The sequence below is a fragment of the Coenobita brevimanus genome, chromosome 94 (genome assembly GCF_032717465.1).
Source record: "Coenobita brevimanus isolate Jiangsu-jjx chromosome 94, ASM3271746v2, whole genome shotgun sequence".
Taxonomy (NCBI): domain Eukaryota; kingdom Metazoa; phylum Arthropoda; class Malacostraca; order Decapoda; family Coenobitidae; genus Coenobita; species Coenobita brevimanus.
Window position 1 is genome coordinate 23,316,303 of NC_137047.1, and position 18,381 is coordinate 23,334,683.

Sequence of the window (18,381 nt, forward strand, 5' to 3'; positions counted from 1 at the left end):
CACGCTGTTCCTTGCACTCCCCTCCGTCTTCTCTTCCTTCCACACACCACATCACATGCTGCACATATTTCTTCTGTAAATATCCTACACACACCTTCCACGTCTCCCATCTGCTCCAGTTCATATTTGCCCAATCGTTCCTCCACTTCTCTCTTATACTCTTCCTTTTTCTCATCCTCTTGTAACCTTTCCACTCTCCTTGCAACTACTCCTTCCTCTCGTCTTTCCCTTTTTCTATTCCTTCATCTTACTTGAATTCTAATTCTGGCCACCACCAAGTAGTGGTCAGAAAGTCCACTCCCCCAACCTCTATAAACTCTTGCATCCATTACACATCTTCGCATCCTTTCATCCACACACACATAATCAATCATTGCCTTCCTTTCATTCAGTTCACCACCCACCCTTCTCATCACTCGCCATGTATACCTGTGGATCATTTTATGCCTGAAGAGGGTATTGGCTATCACCAACCCCCTCCCAGCACAAATGTCCACTAACGCACTCCCATTCTCATCTGTCTAAGCAGGCAAACCCCACTCACCAACTATTCCATCCACCTTCACATTCCCAACTTTACCATTCATATCACCGATCAAAAACACTTTCTCATTCCTTCCAAACTTTTCCATGCACACTTCTACATTTGTCCAGAACTCTTCTAGCACGATCTTGCGTTGGCGTATACACACACAGTCGCCCACATTTGTATTCCAACTTTCAACTTTACCCACACAATCCTTGACCCAACTGATCCATACTGTCTTATGCTCTTCTTCCATCTTTTACTCACAACTATACATACTCCTTCCTTTGCCTTCTCATTCTCACCTACTCCTGCACATATACCCCATCCATACTCCCATTCTCTCACACTTTCTCCTCTCCATTTTGTTTCAGTTATTCCACATACATCCACTTTCGCACCCTCAAGCACCTGGACAATCTCTCTCTCTTTCAGCTCATCATTCGCTCCCCTTACATTCCACGTTCCGGTAACCATGTCCTTTGTCTGGTCCTTGGTCGTACATTGACTTTGCCTTTATTACTTTCTGCACAGTTACTTCATAAAAACTTTTTTTTGAAAAATGTCTGAGGTAACACCGCATCCATGTTAACACCACCTTACGGGTATGATAAGATAAGTTAGGGCAAATTATTTACTTGGTGACTTCCACCTCTTGAGACAGTGTGCGTCAAGCACGCACATGAGGCAGTGCGAGAATGGGGAAATCATCACATAAATCTTTTACCCCTATTTCTTATACAGTAACCATATCCATTAAATTCAGAGTTAACTAACCATTGACTCTGAAGATATGGTGGAAGAACCCTGACGACTCATCTTGATGATTATGATAATGATGATAATGAACATGAAGATGATTAGCCATGCAGTTACCGATGACAGATGACTCAATGAGATGATGAGAAGTGTAACTTCACGGCATGAGGAGTCTACACTTGCATAGGCTCCCCATCATCTCCACTGCTTTCATTGCCACCACGTGGTGGTGGGTCATCCATGTCGAGCACAGACACAGGTGGAGATGGTGAGTCGTCAGGGTCAGGGACAAAGACAGGCACAGTCTCAGGGAAGGTGGGACAAAGACTTGGGAGCTAGAGGCTGCGGTTGCCTTGTCAGGAACATCATTATCAGGAGCTGCAACCATGTCTGCTTCATCCCTGAGAACACCATCTTATAGGAGGCAATAGCATTGTCTATGGCACTATTTACGGTACTTTCATCAATCCTTGATGTAGAAGAAGTCCTTGACCTGGGCGATCATCCTCATTCCCTCCTTCAGCGTCTCCAGGGTGAGGACTTGCTCCTGTGGGGCAGTGTCTGGGTGCCGTTCCTACTCCTCTTCACTCGCCGACTTAACCAGTTCGACAAGTTCATTGTCAGCGAACTCCACCTCATAGCCCTCCACAAGTTCCCTTACCTCATGCTTCTCCATGTTGTCAAAGCCTTCGTCCCTGATGAGCCGTGCCAGCTCCACACTCCTCCTAACGGCCTGATCCACCTGGTCACTAAGCAAACCCCTCAAATCACTGACACACTCCAGCCACAGCGGCTTCCAGTTGCCATTCACAGTTTCAGACTGCAAATCTTGCATGCCATCCTGCACCACCGAGAGGCAGGCTGTGATGGTGAACCCCTTCCAGTAATCCAGCACGCCAAGACTAGGATTTGCTTCCATGGCTGAGTGTAGCCTAGCCATGGACTGGCGGGTGTAGTAAGCCTTATATGCACTTTGGACACCATGGTCAAGTGGTTGTATCAGGAGGTGGTGGTAGGGGGCAAAAACATCACCTGCATCTCCTAGCATAACCCCTCCAGTGATGTTAGGTGGTCCAGAGTGTTGTCCAAGACAAGCAGGATTTTGAAGGGAATGCCCAGCTCCTGCAGGTTGGACCATACCTCTGTCAGGAGGCTGTGGTGGAACCAGTTCATAAAAATGCTGCTGGTGGTCTATGCCTTTTTATTACCCATCCAGAACATGGGGAGGAGGTTCTTGTTGCAGTGCTTGAGTGATCAGGGGTTTTTGGATTTGTAAATAAACCCGGGCTTAGTCACATGCCCAGCACCATTGCCACAGAGCAGCAGGGTGCAGCAGTTCTTTGCTCCCTTAAACCTGGGCGCTGACCTTTCCTCTCTTGGGATGTAAGTTCTGGATGGCATCTTTTTCCAATAAAGGCCTGTCTTGTCCACATTTCACACCTGCTCTGGCCTGTAGCCTTTCTCCTCAAGGATTTTCTTCAGTTCTGCTGGGAATGCTTTTGCAGCTTGTGGTCAGCTTAAGTGGATTCCCCCGTCCTTTTCAAATTGTGCAGGGAGAACCCCTTCTGGAATGGGTCTGACCACCCCTTGCTTGCACTGAATGGGGGAGGGCTGGTGCTAGGGTTAGCACTGGTGCTTGGGCCAGCACTGGTGCTAGGGGCGTCCTGCTCCACCTTCTCAGCGGCCATCCTTACATGTAGGGCCTTGGCCTTCTCCCTGATAGTGTTGTTGTCTATGGGATTGGATTTGCTGTTTTCATCCACTATCCAAAGATAGAGGGCATTCTCCTTCTTAGAAAGTACTGCATCCTTGGCATGCGACACGTATTTAGCCGAGGGAGGCGCAGTTGCTGCCAGCGCCTCCCTAATCTTTTCCTCGTTTTTCTTAAGGGGCTTCAGTTCATTTTTTTGATTGAAAATGAAATTATGCATCAATTTATATGAAATTTTACCGGAAATAGCAGTATTTGGCAAAACTAATCCCTGAGCTTTATTTGTAAATGATTAATTTAATCACTGATGTTTTTAAAATGATTATTTATATGTTTACTCACTTAGGAGCAGTAGTCAGTGAAAGTTAGGTTAAATATATTATGATTTTACTGAATATTTTTTTCTTTTTTTCATGTATCATCCTGAAACTTTCTACACGCCTAAGTAGGTCCAGTACGGCCTGCGGACCCTCCAGGGAAACGTCGTCTCTGGCATTTTGGAGCTGCGGACTGGGAGGCCCTCAGGCAGTACTTCTTTGATTTTCCCTGGAATGATTATTGCTTCCATGGCCGTGAGCCATCTGAGTGTGCCTTGCGCATTAAGGAGGTTATTCTCTCGGGCATGGAAGCATACATTCCTTTCTCATATCCTTTGACTAACGCAAGAAAGCCTTGGTTTAATCACGCTTGTTCTAATGCTGTCCGCAACAAGGAGAAGGCCTACAAAAGGTACCGGAGCCAACCCACCCCTGAATCACATAATCTTTACGTTTCTGCCCGGAATCGTGCTAAGTCTGTTCTTCGCTCTACTAAAAATAATTTCATCCATACTAAATGCTCTCAACTCTCCAACTTCAATTATTCCAGCTCCTTCAGGCACCTTGCCAAAAATCTTTCTAACAACTTTACCTCATTATCCTTCCCTCCTTTTTTCTAGTCTGATGGTTCTGTTGGTATTTCTTCTACTGATAAAGCAGATCTCCTTACAGACTTTCTCCTCCAATTCCACCTTAGACGATTCCGGTGCTGTTCCTCCATCACTTCCCCCTCTGACTTCCTCATGGCTGACATTAAAATTTCTTCAGTTGATGTATTTTCTGCCATTACTGGCCTCAGTACTAACAAGGCATATGGGCCTGATGGGGTCCCTCCTGTTGTTCTCAAAAACTGTGCTTCTGTGCTTACACCCTGCCTAGGCAAACTATTTCGCCTTTGTCTGTCAACTTGTACCTTTCCTTCTTGCTGGAAGTTTGCTCTCATTCAGCCAGTCCCAAAGAAGAGGTGACCACTCCCAACCCTCCAACTATCGTCCAATTGCTTTAACGTCCTGTATTTCAAAAGTTTTCGAGTCAATTCTTAATAAAAAAATTTTAAGGCATCTTTCCTATCACAACCTTCTTTCCGATCGTCAGTATGGGTTCCCTCAGGGGCCGCTCCACTGGCGATCTTCTCTACCTTTCAGACTCCTGGTCATCCTCCTTTCGGGACATTGGCGAAAGCTTTGCCATTGCACTTGACATCTCAAAGGCTTTAGATCGAGTCTGGCATAAATCTTTAATTTACAAACTGCCCTCCCTACGGTTTCTATCCTTCTATCTGTACCTTCATCGCTAGCTTCCTTTCTGGTCGTTCTATAGCTGCTGTCGTAAGAGGCAGCCATCGTTCTTCTCCTAGATCTATCAACAGTGGTGTTCCTCAGGGCTCTGTCCTATCACCAACTCTCTTCCTTTATTCATCAATGATCTTCTAAGCTGTACATCTAACCCTATCCACTCATACGCTGATGACTCCACCCTTCACCTTTCCATTCGGTTCCCGCAACGCCCATCTCAACAGTTACTTCAAGAAACAAGGGATGAGGCTATGGCACACCTAATGTCTGACTTGGCTCATATCTCTGACTGGGGTAAAAATAATATGGTTGTCTTTAATGCTTCTAAGACTCAGTTCTTACACCTATCAACCCGACAAAATCTTCCACAGGTATACCCACTAATGTTTAATAATATTCAGATTAATCCTGCATCATCCTTGAACATGCTTGGGGTTTCATTTACTCGGGACTTATCTTGGAAAGATCATATTACATCTCTTGTAAAATCTGCTTCCAAGAGATTGGGTGTGCTAAGCCGACTCCGCTCTTTCTTTACCCCTGCACAATTGTTGACTCTATACAGGAGTTTTATCCGCCCCTGTGTGGAGTACAACTCTCATGTGTGGGGAGGCTCCCCCACATACAGCTCTTCTCAATAGGGTGGAGTCAAAAGGCTTTTCGTCTCATTAACTCTCCTCCTCTTACTGACTCCCTTCAACCTCTGTCTCTTACGCCGCACTGTTGCATCTTTATCTCTTTTCTATCGCTACTTTAATGGTCACTGCTCCTCTGAACTGTCTGCTTGCATTCCTCCACCTCTACGACGGGCGCGTAGCACCCGTCTGGCAGCAAACTCTCATCCCTTTTCTGTCCAACTCTCTAATGCAAGAGTTAACCGTTACTCCCAGTCTTTCATTCATGCAACAGGTCAGCTCTGGAACTGTCTCCCTCTGTCTGTATTTCCTCCTGCCTATGATCTCCAGTCTTTCAACGCACTTAGTGTGTCCAGGCATCTCAAAATGATCGGATCTTGAATTTGGCTCTCTATTGTATTTTGTTTTTCTCTTGGAGGGAACTGTTACTGCGGGCTCATGGCCTTTGGTTCCTTCTTCCTCGCATAAAAAAAAAAAAAAAAAAAAAAAAAAAAAAAAGTAAAGTTTCATGTAGATTGATGCTTAATTTCATTTGCAACCAAAAATCTGAAATGATGCCCCTTAATGGAGTGTACCTGCTCTTGTTTACATTAGTTTTCCAACAGCCGCATATGTCATGCCCTCCCTACACTTATCCAGCAACTTCACCTTGTCTTCTAGGCTCACAATTTTCTTATGGCACTTAGGTGTGGTGCCCTCACTATTAGAAGAGGAAGGATGCTTAGGGGCAATGCTGGATACACCTATGGGATAACAAGTCATTGCAAAAAAATCACAAAATAGGGCTGTAATGCACTACTGTTTACCACAGCACTGCTATTGCAACGTTAGCACACGTGGGAGAACTAGGCCATGGCACAAATTAATGCTGATCCTAGGCTACAACCCCAGTGTGGCACACACACGTGGTAGCACAAGTTATCACACTAACATGCACAAAAATTCAGAAAATAAGGCCGTACTTTGCTCTGCAGTATAGCATAGCACTGCAATTGAAGCTTTTGCACAGTTGAGAGCACTAGGGTAGGGCAATAAAGGAAGAGTAAAGTTAATCAGTACAGGTACCTTGTGAGAGTGTAATGGAGGTTTTTGCAGTGCGAGCGCAGGTGAGAGAGTGGGAGAGTGGCGCGGGCCAAGGTGCGGGGTATGTATGGATGTGGCCTCCTCATGAAACAGCGCGCAGCTCGCTGAGCATGGGAAATAACCGACACCACAAAACACTGTGCGTGCTTTCTGCGGACTTGGATCACTGAAAAAATTTTTACTGGGGGAAAATCTGCATAAAAGCAGGGGCCATGAGTTTTGGGCCCGTGAATTTGAGGGGTTGCCTGTACTCCTTCTGATTGTGGCAGTGTTCTTCAGTCTTTCAGCTATGTAGACATCAAAACACATATCCAGTATAATGCTAGACACTAAGAAATTAATGCATAAGCAATAAATATCCTCAAATACCCTACCGATATGTCCAATACCCCTCCTAATTGTGGCAGTCTTCTTCAGTCTACTACCTGCTCTTGGCTAGAGAGGCTGGTTGGTCACCAACCTATCTTTTGAATTTGTAGGCCGTCCAACCGGCGATGTCGGAAATTTTGTGTTTGGATACAGACAAATAAACCTGGATGCAGATATAATAGAGCCAAGGCCTAACGTTCAGATACAGAACATGCTGGATATGGAGTGTTCAGTTAATCGAGTGATACACTCATACGGGTTACACTAACCATATGTACATAAAGTGCAGCAGTACCCAGAGTAAAAAATCACCTCCAGGTCATTCAAAATGCAGTACTGGCTTTCAGATGTGAGAAACGAAAAATAATATTGCAATATAATGTAGACGATCTAAACTCATGTACAAATGTACTTAATGTATACTAGGTTTCCTCACTACAGTAAACACTTCATAAGTTTACAGTATGGGGCTCTAGGGTGGTTCGACTTACCAGATTTTCCAACTAACCAGAAATAATAGCAAAAAAAACTATATTACTCCCCCCACTAATTGCAAATTATATGTGATTACTTTCTTATTAACACTAAACTAAAGGGGGATTTATAAAGCAATAAAAATACATAATAAAAACAATTCAGTGCATGTCATAGGCTAGGCTAGACTAGGAGGTTGCATAGGTGGAGGGTGCAACAGTCACTTAATTACATAAAGCTCTGCACTTATTTACTTCACTTTACAGTCAGATAAAGTGAAATGTAACACTTGCAGTGTAATAAACTAAAATGTAGCACTTGGAATATAAGAAACTAAAATGTAACCCTTTGAATAAGCACTCATACCTCAGTCAGAGTTCAACTTACCAAAAATTCTGCCCGCTGCAGGGTTGACTTATCGAGGTTTTACTGTACTGTATATCTGTACTGGCATATTTTGGGTCAGAATTTTAAGTACAGTAAACCCTCGATATAACAAACTAATTAGGAGGAGGGGTAGGTCATTATATGCGAAAGTTCGCTATATCCGATGGTCATTATTAACCGAGGGATTACTGACCCAAGGCTGCTGTATCCATGGAGTCATTCGGTCCTTGTGCACAACCACAAGTAATTCTATGAAGTTTCACATGGATAATTCATTGGTTTATGTAGTTATACAGTACATGTACAGTAAATACCATTGTGTATGAAATTATTCATATAGATACAATGCCTGTAGTGTAATGCAGTACTGTTACAGTACAATTACCATGCCAGGAAGCGAATTTCTGCCAATATAGCAACCAAAGGTCGCTACATCCAGCGGAAGTTCGCTCTGGAAATGGTGGGTCGTTATATCTGAAGTCCGCTATAAAAGTGTTCATTATATCGAAGGTTTACTGTACTTCTATTTTTGGGTTCTGTACCTGTGAGAGATGAGAGATTCTCTGCACAAGTGTTATTGTGAATGTAGAATCAGTTACCATTAAAAAGTTTATTTTCAAGTTTAGCCACAACTGTACATTTAATAACAAGCTTTTATACAGAACTTTCATTTGCACCTTGCTTCCCCCCCCCCCCCCCATAATCATCATTATCACCCGGACCTCCTTTCCCACCCTAGGGCAGGGTGATGAGTAGCAACGTCCAGACAGCCCAAGTTTGCCCAATCCAATGAGCCACGCTTCCATTCACTTATCATTCAAGCCCCCATGATCCTGGCTTTGTCTGATATGCCACAAACATTCACCACAGTAAGTAGCTTCACATAAATGTATCTGACAGAGTCAGTCTGGACGCTGTCACGTTAAAAAGGGGTGCCAAATCTGTGATCATGCACTTCTCACAACATTCATCCAGCCAGCTCAATCTCTTCTCAGTCTCCTAGCCACACTGACTTCCAAACCTCTGTTCCTCACACACTCATCCACCATATCCCTCCACCTTCTCCTTGGCTTACCTCACCTCCTCCCTCCTTCAGATTCATTCTCTTCAAATGACCATACCATCTCAGTACACTCTCTTCGATTCTGGTGTCCACAGACTTCCTCGCTCCACATCTTTCACAAATCACATTACTTTGTATTATATCCACTCTCTGTACTCCACATACATTCCTCAGCAGTACCATCTCCACTGCTCTCATTCTTGACTTTTCATTTTCTTGCCACACCATAGTCTCACATCCATATATTAAAGTTGGCACTAACACTCCTTCATGTAAGCCTCGTGCATCTGCAACACTCAAGCCTCTGTTTCTTATCAAGGCCTTCAAAGCACCAGCTACTTTCGTTTACATATACAGTACTAGTAAAAACTAGTCAATCCCATACTATTCTTTTTGAGGTGTAGAGGCCTTTGGCTAGGCTACCCTAGTCCAGCACAGGGTAGGTGACCAACCTATTTCACTTGGTGGCATTACATGACCTAAAAACTCCCAGTTGCCTCTGAAGTGTTGAATCTATGCACATGGCCAGACTGTCCCCACAAGCAAGGCATTCAAACCAAAGATCACAAAGTGTCATAAATGCCAAATAACATTCATTGAATAAATACCAAAATATCATATACAAAACCACATTTCCTCCATATGAAGCTGGTTCTGAAAAAAACTGACAAATGTTTCTGTATAGGAAACTGCATAAAGTAGCTCATGCTCATACTGTATTAACCCAGTAGTGTCCAAGATTACTGTGTGGGGAATTTTGCTGGAAGGGTACTTAGTGTATTGCCCTCCACCTGTTGGCTCATAGTTGTGAAGCTCCTACATCCATACCCTGGTGTTCCCTCCTTTGTTAACTTTTGAAGGACCCCAGGCACCAGTGGTTAAAAAAACTGCTACTATAATTTTGTCTTCTCTGCAGAAAAGAAAATAACAAATGAATAAATGGAGTTAAATATTATGCAGTTATTCTTCCCACTGGTAACACTAGGAGTGAAGGACCAGTGGTTCAAAAAACTGCTATTGTAATTTTGTCTTCTGTGCAGAAAAGAAAATAACAAATGGATAAATGGAGTTAAATATTATGGAATTATTCTTCCCACTGGTAATATTAGGAATGAAGGAGGGTTCCAAACCATGTTGGCTACAGCATTAAATACATTTGGCTGCTATAGAAAGTACCTGTACTTTATGAACCCAACAATACCAAGTTTTCCTGGACCTGAACAGACAGTCCTCAATATAACATATAAGTCAGGAATGTTTTTAATATAGTTCTTAACTTTTGCCAAACAACTGGTAGCTACTGTACCTTATGGGAACTGAGTAATTACATTTATAGTTATGAACAGAAATGTAATGCTGACCCAGTCCCATTTTACTCCCTTCAAGGTGTAGGAGCCCAAGGCTAGGCTGCTGTGGTACAGTACACTGAATGGTAGATAATTAACCTACACCTCTAGGTGGCATTACACGCTCAAAAAAGCACCAGTCGCCTCTTTAGCACTGAACCTACACATGGCATCATTCTGACTGGTATGTTCTAATCATAACACAACTGGGTGTCCAATAAAAGAACTGTAATAGAACTTAATCCAAAATTAACATTAAAACAGGCACCTTATAAAAAGGACTTGTTGTAATATGCTTGGTATCACTTGTCCCCCAAGTCATCACACATATATACCATATATTAGAAAAAACACATTCACATTCACAAAACAACACATGGAACTTTATACATATTTACAGCTATTCCAATGTACTGTAATTTTAAAGTCACTCCTTCATGAGAATGATGCATTTTTTTTGTATTACTCAAACTGTCAGTAGACACTTTTGTCAGGAAGGATCTCTAATGATGAAGGTGTTAATGAAGTTAACTTCCAACTCCCCCAATTAAAAATGTCTCCCATATATAAAACTGTGTGGAGATAACGTGAGTAAACCAGAAATAAAGACAGCCACGTCACAGTGAAGGAATTAATAAAATATTTTCTATACTTTTACTCTAAGAAGAGGAAAAGACCCTAACGAGAAGGTGTCTTCTGCAGGACACTTGGTTGTAAACATGTATCGATCAGGTTCCTGTCCTCTCCACACCTCCGTTGCCACAGCCACCTTGACTTTGCCTTGTTTCAAGTCTTTGGTCCCACTCTTTCCCAACATATTGTTTTCCTTGCTAGATGCATCTTGATTGCTTTCACAGGACTGCTCCTCCTCCTTGCTGATGTCGAGGATTTCTATGACGTGACAGTCGTTTAGGTCATCTTGGCTGAAACTGAATATCTTGCCATCCACCATGCAGACATTGACTGGTGGGGCCACAAACTGACCCACGCAGGTTATGGTCTGACTTTCCTCAGGGGAGAATTTATATACCTGGGTTGAGCACTTGTCTGCAAAGTAAATTGGGAATCAGCAACTGCAGAGCTGTTGGAATAAACAGCAAATGATTTACCCTTTTCAATCCAGTGGCAGCTTAATTTCATTTTTTCTACCTCAAGATTATTTCTTCTCAGTTTGAGAAAGACTTTCCAAACTAGAGAGGTTAGATATAATTTTCACTGACCCTTCAGTGCAAAAGGCCTCCCATAAGATAAATCATCTGGAGGCAGCAAGAATAAACCTACAGAATAATCATGAGTCAATGGGTAAATATTTTTTTAATGGTCACATAATAACTCCCATATACAAAATAACTGAAAAACTATATATTTAATAAAATATATTCCATGTACTGCCTGAAATTAAATGTTTCTTGCAATTACCTATCAAATAAATGTGATTCTTCCATGGCAAGGCAGCACGGTAACCTGCTTTGTTTGGTGTGGCCAGAGGTATCGCTGACCACTTGCGTTTAGTGGGGTAGAAGGTGAGCAGTTGCATCTCTTGTGTAAACACCATCAGCCGGCCTTGAAACGCACACACAGCACCGTGACTAATGCAGTGAGGCATGTCTGGACACTTCTTCCAGTCACCTAGAGCATATACAGTGCAGCATGGATTAGCCTACTGGCAATGTAATTTGTTGTTGCTGCTGTGTCCCCAGGGTCACTTGACCATGAATACAGGGGATTACAGGCTGAAGCTGGGGCTGCAGTTCAATATCCCCTTTTGGGGGGATAGGAAGGAAGCACAGAGATATGTGCATAACTGAAAGAAGGCCATTGGCAAACTTTACTGAAAAGTACTTGGAGATTGGGATACAGTGTAAATTATCTAGATAATACAGTACTGTATAACACAGCAGAATACAGTACAGTATAATTATGAGAAAACAAGCAATGAAGAGACAAACATGAAAAAACACACACACAAACTCACAAGGGATAAAAGTTAAAGAACACAATAGACATAAAGGTAAGACACTATAATGTGCCCTAACTACTGTACATTATAAGTACTGTATAATAGCAATTCATTAAAAGAATACTAAGACTATTTTTTTTTTTTTACAATACAGATAGAGAAGCTTCTTAAGATCATCTGCTATGAGGTATTTGTGATCTCTTACTTATGTTTCAGTAAGGTATAAAGCTTTATGTACCTCATTATCAAACAATAATTCCAAAAATTCATCCTATCTTCACCTACCTGCAATTTTCCATCATTTTGCAGATTAATGATATTTCCTTTGTGGTAGGTGGAGGCGCTCACCATCCACTCGCTCGATGTAGCGCTGCTCTCGGGTGTCTGCACTTTCCTTCAGTCTTTCCTCGTCCTTCTGCCTTCAGGTGACTTTACACTCCCTCCTCCATATTTCTTTCCATCATTCTTTCCTCTTCCTTCTGCCTATGGGTGACTTTACGCTGAGTGACAAGCCAAATGGTTTCCAGTACACCAGGAAACCATTTACAATGCTGGGTGGTAACCATATAACCAAATTTTGGCACCTGGTGGTTTAGTGGGTAATTATTGTACTCCAGTCAGACTGAGCCAGCGAAGGTTTATATCCATGGGGTGGTTGGGGTATATTGCTCACGTAATGCCACTCAGGGATGAGTAAGGCTGGTCACTCTCATCTTAAATGTCAGGACCAACTGCCTAGGCCTGGGCTCCTACACTCCTCATGGGGCAACGTAGGATTGGATGGTGGATGGATGGATGATATTTCCTAAACTTGGTAAGACAAAAGAACAGTACTACTGCCCAGCATCATTTCCAAGGCACGTCACCGAGATCAGCAACATATTTTAGCACTTAGGTAATAATCTGGTAGGTGGTGGGGACCATCATCCACTCACTTGATGTAGTGCTACCTACTTCTTCCTTAGCCTTTATCATTCTTTTTCTGTGTCTGCCCTCCTCTCTTCGTATTTCTTCCATCTTTCCTGTCACTTCTTATTGCTTTTCTTTCCTTCACAGGTGGCTTTACATTGAGTGACAAGCCAAATGGTTTCCTGTAAGCCAAGATACCATTTACAACGCTGGGTGGTAACCATATAACCAACCCATACGTGCTCCCTACATGTCAACAAGTGGGTTGGTGGAGGGTTAGTGTCCCTCCCCGTAAAACAGGTAACTCAAAGTCAAGTGGCCACCCCTTACGGGATTATGGCGACTGGCGATAGATAGATAAATAGATAGTAATAATCTTGTTGCCGTTCAGCATTTAAGACAGAGAGTTGACAGTTTTGGGCTAAAGTAAATAAGTACAGTAGACCTCACAGATTGCTAAATTCACTGCATCCTTACCCAACTCTGTATCATAAGCATCCATGGAGCTCTGTATCACTCTATGTCGTCCAAAGCCACCCAGGATATAGATTGTGGAGCCCAGCACACAGGCCATATGGTGACGTCGTGGCTGAGGTAACCTGTCATAGACGTATCATTGTAATGTACAATGACCATCAAAAATCTGCTTGAGAATCCTCTGCCAGCATTATGTTTGAAACTATTTCTTATTCTTCCCCTGACATATATTTTTCAGTGGACTTCATACTGCTATCAATACCATTACAAGTTTTTCATGTAACATGGAACTTTGATACTGTACTAAGTAATATTTCTGCAATATATATGGACTTGATGGCAAAAAAGAATAGCAGAAAAGGTGATCTATAACAAGGATTTACCAGTCATGTGACATCCAGTACAATACTTACGAGTTTTCAATGATCCATCTCCTTGAGGCGGTGCTGTAGCGCCAGAGTGATGAGTTCCAGTTTCCATGGCCCAACTGGTACTCACCACCCAGGATGTAGATACTTGGACCTGAGGAGAACTACTGTGAGCAGAAGTTGAAATCAAGCTTTTCCACATTAAGTCTTCATTACTGGATGTTTTTCTGAATTCCTTTTTTGGTATTAAAAAAAAAATAAAAATAAAAAAATAAAGCCCCACTTGTACATATACAACTAGTCTGCCAGTTTTCCTCAACCTAAAATACTATACCAAATTTTCAGTTAGTCTGCCAGTTTTCATCAGTTTAAAATACAGTAACCAGTTGCATGGAAAAAGTTGTGAAATTTTAGAACACATTCGTAACTTACAATGAGGACTGCCTGTGCAATCAGAAAAGGATCAAGACAGCTTCCCTTATTTTCCTATTAAAAACTAATGGTGAAGAGTGCTGTTCCTGCTAATCGCAAGAGGAACCAGGTTGATAATACTGTATTCTGATTCTGTTGAAGCCATAACTGCGATCCACAGACCAGCACTGTCAACTGACTTCAGTGAAATGGCACTCTGTAAATAGGCAGTTTTCTTTATTTATAAAAAGTCAGGGATTTGTGCCAAATTACCAAAACATTTGCCAAACAACTGGTACTGTAAGTTGAGGGAGAAACAGCCAGTCAGCTTTATAGGTAACCATGGAACTTGAATAGGCAGTTACTGACTTTATAACAAAGACTGACATTACAAAAACACAGCAAATAATGAAGACTTAATGTATAAAACACTGAAAGTTTTGTTATTATACTTTAATCAAAAGAACAATTATATATGAAACTGAAGGTACTAACATAATCAGAGTAAAGAAAACTACAGTATTAAAACAGTTTGTCACTACCATTCAATAAAAGTACAATTAAAAACAAAAAATTGTTTCTATACTCCTGGTACTGTACTAATGTACCATTGTTGTGCAATACTGTGGTTGCCATATACTACATAAGTATAATATCAATGCCTTCACTATAGACACAGATATTCGTTGATCCTTTCTACTTCTAGGTAATCTTACTGATTTTTGTGGGACCTTTTCAATTAGAGTGAAAGCTACAGCTTTCATTAACCCTTAAAAGCTAATGTTGAACAAGACTAACAGGAAATGACAAGTATACAGAGAGAAAGATGTTCCCGAATTCAATGGATTTATTACTTTCTGGAGCAATACTCACCTACAGCACACACCTGGTACCCTGAGCATTGTTGTGGCCCCTCACAGAGCTTGCTTAATGTGACCTCCTCAGTTAGGGTCTTGGTATCAAGATCAAAGGAGTAGAGAACAGGAGTTAGTTCCGAGTTCCTGACCCAACGTGATGGCCACACCTGGTCGTCCTCATCATCACTGTGTTTAGCTTTTAATCGTCTGTGTGCTGCTGCAGAACGCTTGAAACCCACAACACAAGGGACCTGCGGAATATGTCTCCCCGGCCTCCTCATTGCCTTCTCCACTGCCCTCTTCACGTCCTCGGGTATTTCCCTATCTGACACTGGACTGCTGGACTCCTTGGTACCACCATCTGCGGTGTTGCCCCCTTCTAACTCTATATCTATGAAACTTCTGTAGTTGTACCTCTCGTCCCTGAATGCTGGATCTTTTTTCAAATTTTTGACATACTGTATGACCTGCTGAGCTTCTAAATTGTCACATATGATGGGGTAGAACAGCATGTTGCACAGGTCCTGCTGGCTCAATGCATGGAAGTCCAAACACAATAACAGCTCTATTAAATGTTCCAGTCGCTCATCTTCATTTTCCTGTGGGAACAACATATACCGTAATCATCGACATTCAGACCCTTTGTCCCACCCACAGATGGAGTCTGTTAATACCTCACAGTGTTGAGGTTCTTTGTACATACTATACCTAAGGAAAAGATCCAATGTTATTCAAAGTTTTTAACTGCAAAACTATGTAATGGCAGAATGAACGAATAACATTATTCATAACTGTCTCGTACAGTGCAGTACAATACAGTACTTCAGTCACTGAGTTAACATTCACCTGTATCTATGTGATTAAAGCCTCTTATCTCTAATAAGCTTTTAATATATACAGTAATGCATTTCTCCCACACTATGATAATCATCTACAGGTATTTAATGCACACGTCATCCTTCATACACCAATACACTTGGAACTTACTTGAATCCACGTGATTAAAGCCTCCCACACCCGCCACTCCCCCTCAGGTCCAGGGTACAGTGCTGGGTGGCTCACATACTCCACCAGGTCTGTCAGAGGAAATGAAAATGTAAGGATGTTTTGCTGGTCTTTGTGGCTACACTCTCACACTCTTTCCATTACTTTATCTCTTTTTCTTGGTTATACAGTTCATAGCTATGATCTCTAAACTTAGGGTGTAAATGCAAGCCTAAAATTACTAAGGAAGTAACCTAGGCTATGCATTTTAAATTACATTTCTCAAGATAAATATTACCTATGGCAAAAGAACCTTTAAATACCTGTGAGGGCAAGCTGGAGGAACTGAGGTGTGGGTGCAATGACATTAAATCTCCAGACAGCAACAGTGAGGGCAGCAGCGGCCAGATGACTCAGTCCGAGGGCAGATGTCACGTAGTATACCTCCAGGCATGAGGATGAATTTAGTGATGCCAGTATCTGATGCTCACATGCTGCTTGCACACTAGGAAACTGAAGGATACACGTACAGTAGCTTATTAGGATTAGCTATAAAATGAGCTCCATGTCAAAGACGATAAACAGCAAGGAGTAAATTCAGGACAGTATCATATATAAACACTCTATAAAGTTTATAGAAATAACTGTTAAAAGCTGTTATGTGCACTCTAATGGGTAAACAAAAGGTGATTTTTATTATGGCGTATGTATCATGCTGGCTGAATATCCACTGTAATAACCTGCAAGTGTATGTAACATCACTGTCATCATCCCAACCATTCTTTCCCACCTAAGGATGGGATGAGGTGTATACAGTATGTACATAAGAGTACTGAAATAAACACAAGGGAGTTCTACCTTGCTTTATCCTGTAGGCTTCTGCAGGAATAAAAATAAACATTTTACTTTACTGTATACATGAGATTATAGAATCTAAATTGCATTTCATGTTCATTTCACCAGTAATAAATGAGGATACGGTACAGTACAAAAGATGAGCACCTTACCTGTAGCATGGCTGATGTTTGAAGCAGAGCGAGAATATTTTCATTTGGTATAACATAACTCCCAGACTCCACATACTGAATTAACAGTTGCAGGCAATCAGCACCTATTCCCTGAGAAATAAAATAAAGATTAACATAAAAAAAAAATCTGTTGTTCTGCAGTTAGTTATCTGAAAGGAAAATGCAACAGTTTTTATGTTCAGGCACTTCTGCATGTCTTTGTATTGTAGCTACTCTTACATGTATAGTATTGTATGAGTGCAAAGGTAGCTATGTATTCTGTTCAATTTTTGGATAGTACTGGGTTTTTAACTGGTTATTCTGGTTTTCTTCTTTTCAGATATACCTCAATACATAAAGTGGACACCTTCACTATAGTGTATGAGGAGGGAAGATGGAAGGGGTTGCAAAACAGAGCACGGACAGAAATATCTGAAGGCCTGTTTGACAATGTAAATCCCTTCTGGATGTCGCTTCTGACAACAGGTAAGCTGATACCTTAACTAGTAAATACAGGATTATTCTCTTTGCTCTGTCACATACATTACCTGAAGTTCTATGATATTCTTTGCATTCTCTGTGAAGTTGTTTGAGAACATTGCCCTGAAGTAATCACTACATGCTACCAGTTTAGCTTTGTGACATAGGAAATGGCGGTCCTCAGCCACTAGAGTAATCATGTCATCGTTCTTCTCCTCCCTGTGCTCTTCCATTTCTGAAATATGAAGATAATTTATTAGTTTAATATTGAGTTTATGGTTGTTAGTTGAGAAACCTCTATTCATATATTTTTGTCTCAAGTTGATGAGACTGTTCTGTTTCTTTTTTACTGTAGCTGCATTTCTCAAATTCTATTTGGCAGCCTTACATTATAGGTAAGTGTGTTGGGGCCAGAATATTGTGCAGGACTTTCGTCTCACTCCTATAGGTAGTTTTCTGTAGTAAAACACCATAAACTCAACCTTACTGGACCGATGTAATAATTTGATCACGCCAGATATGCACAGTTAAATATATTTGCCGTTTCCTTAACTGTTATCGAACCGTTTCTTATCTTCAGTAGCTCATGTTCCATCTTCAGAGCAAACTGTCACCCACGTCAAGCATTCTGTATGTATTCTTTGCACACATGCGGCTACAACAGCATCTATAAGACATCATCACTGCGCATACCTTCTGCTGTTGACGCTGCAGCGATAAGAGGAACCTTAATTGGACAGCCGTTGCAACATACCACTGTTTAATAGATGGAACTTAGGATTTCTGACCTTAGACCTTGCACCGAGAACCCTGAAGCATCCAAATGTAAACAAAAGTGACTACGGGCGTAAGACAATCTCGTAGTTGTGATATTTTACAAATTTCTTTAAGTTATATCGCAAACGCAGAGAAAGTACCATTAACCAAAAACTCTGAATATATGCCAGTGACTCGTGAAGTCAA

The 18,381-nt window shown here is 41.7% G+C and overlaps 1 protein-coding gene across 1 annotated transcript; it reads right to left on the reverse strand.

Moving 5' to 3' along the window:
• Positions 1–10,573: 10,573 nt before the first annotated feature.
• On the reverse strand, positions 10,574–18,065 carry LOC145412821 (kelch-like protein 38). Its single transcript, XM_080282609.1, has 10 exons — positions 17,983–18,065; positions 17,487–17,653; positions 16,939–17,049; positions 16,255–16,444; positions 15,935–16,023; positions 14,964–15,546; positions 13,725–13,833; positions 13,312–13,433; positions 11,385–11,594; positions 10,574–11,012 (listed from the first exon to the last, which is right to left on the reverse strand). Exons 1-10 carry the CDS (start codon positions 18,011–18,013, stop codon positions 10,612–10,614), a joined length of 2,013 nt encoding a protein of 670 aa, XP_080138735.1. The 5' UTR covers positions 18,014–18,065; the 3' UTR covers positions 10,574–10,611.
• Positions 18,066–18,381: the final 316 nt, after the last annotated feature.

Bases quoted from the DNA above. Each gene is read 5' to 3' on its own strand.
- LOC145412821 (XM_080282609.1), bottom strand. From the start codon at position 18,013: ATGGAACATGAGCTACTGAAGATAAGAAACG. The intron at 17,050-17,486 runs GTAATGTATGTG...TTTATTTCTCAG, and splicing joins AGAATATCATAGAACTTCAG to GGAATAGGTGCTGATTGCCT. The intron at 11,595-13,311 runs GTAAGGATGCAG...TATATGCTCTAG, and splicing joins TGCTTATGATACAGAGTTGG to GTGACTGGAAGAAGTGTCCA.